We start from the raw sequence: 1,545 nt of genomic DNA on the forward strand, positions 1-1,545 counted from the left end.
GCTGCCTAGATGGTCTAGCCTTCAAGCTGTGAATGTGGTCTCCCAGACCTTCCCTACAGTATACCTTCCGATATCCTGGTGGAGGTTACGGCGGCCTAAATTTATAGCAGGAACGGGCACCCCCCTCCTGATTTGTTTGCCCGATTATTGGGCTATAAGGTTACAGAACGAAGGTATGTCTCTGCTGGGAATGAGTGAATCTGTGGTTATTGAAGTCACATCCATCTTTACGAGTCATTCACCAAATTCGCAGTTTTCAAGATGTCAGTCGCGAACAATTAATGCATGAAACGGCCTTAGTGTGGAGCATCGTCCAGCCTTGAACATTACAAACCAAGCAGTGAACCTTCCCCCAGAGGGCCAAACTCTGGCTGTCCAACGGCGATAATATTGGGATCAAACAGCCGTTCATTTGCCAGGTGGCCTTTTGAGGTACTGGCGGCGACGTTACTGGTGACCATAGCAGAAGAGGAACCAAGACGAATGCCAGGGATGACGATTAAAATGCAAAAGAGAGCATTCGGCAACTCGATATTTGTTTGCTCGCACACTTCGACTACGCGGGCTTTTCAGTCGCGGCCGTTTTTACACGCTTCTTCCCTCTCCAGTTGCCAGCATTTCCTTCCAGCCATGACTAGGCGCTTGGGGGTTGTAAGTACGATGCATGCAGACAGAGCTTTTCAGACTTCAAAGAAGGCATGGAGTATTATAAATCACTGCCTACAGAGCGGAAAAGTGGTTCTGGGCGATGTCTGAGCTTGTTCACCGCCACCTGTAAAAAATGGGTGAATCCTTTACTTCCACATAAAATCCTTAACGGTGGATGACCTAAGAGGTGAAGGCATTTAAATCTTTAGCAGAATATGCTCTATTTTTCAGGCCTCCACGATTATGGCTTCTCACTTATGCTAGGAGTCTTTCAGGTCGTCTTTACATTGATCTGTTCACCACATAAGGCCTCCGTAGATTACTCTGCATCGGATCACCCAAAAACGACCAGTAGTAAGGCAGAAGAAAAAAAGTTACGTGAGCATACCCACCATATTATTGACCGTCCACTCTGGCAGAGCCCGAGGATAACCGCAATCGGTTTGGCAGATGAGATGCAGCTCCACTCCAGAGCGCAGATCGTAGGGATTGGTGCGAGTACCTAGGCCGTAGATTTGAGGTGGATGCGAGGCGAGATCAACACCAACACCGCCAGCATTGTTTGTTTGTGGATCAGAGCTACGAGTAGACGAGAGTCCCCCAGAAGAGGGGAGAGTGATACGAGACACCTGGATTGGCAACATCTTCGGTGGAACTGGTGTAATAGAATGATGCAAAGCATTCAATGGATGGCTTTTCCCAATTTCATACGATTTGCATACCACGAAGTGCTTCTCGTGTCACCTGTACCACTTTCCACCCAAGTGAGTGCACTTCTAGCCTTTTTTGCCTTCTAATCCTTTCGGTGGAAGTAGCACAGGTCTCCTTTGAAAGGTTTTGACCTCCTCCTCACGCACGAGGCAAATATAGTCCCGTGGGAAAGAAGTGGCTAGTGTC

General features: G+C 48.2%; 1 protein-coding gene across 1 annotated transcript in view; it reads right to left on the reverse strand. All coding sequences in view use genetic code 11, as the record gives it.

Moving 5' to 3' along the window:
* EGR_06328 (hypothetical protein) overlaps positions 1–1,545 on the reverse strand; it is a gene marked incomplete at both ends in the record, with an annotated part of 7,289 nt that overhangs the window by 3,660 nt on the left and 2,084 nt on the right. The window contains one exon of the mRNA XM_024495577.1: positions 1,041–1,303. Coding sequence (XP_024349975.1) covers positions 1,041–1,303 — 263 coding nt within the window. The remainder of the gene's footprint in view (positions 1–1,040; positions 1,304–1,545) is intronic.

This window comes from Echinococcus granulosus (genome assembly GCF_000524195.1).
Source record: "Echinococcus granulosus chromosome Unknown EG_S00055, whole genome shotgun sequence".
Lineage (NCBI taxonomy): Eukaryota > Metazoa > Platyhelminthes > Cestoda > Cyclophyllidea > Taeniidae > Echinococcus > Echinococcus granulosus.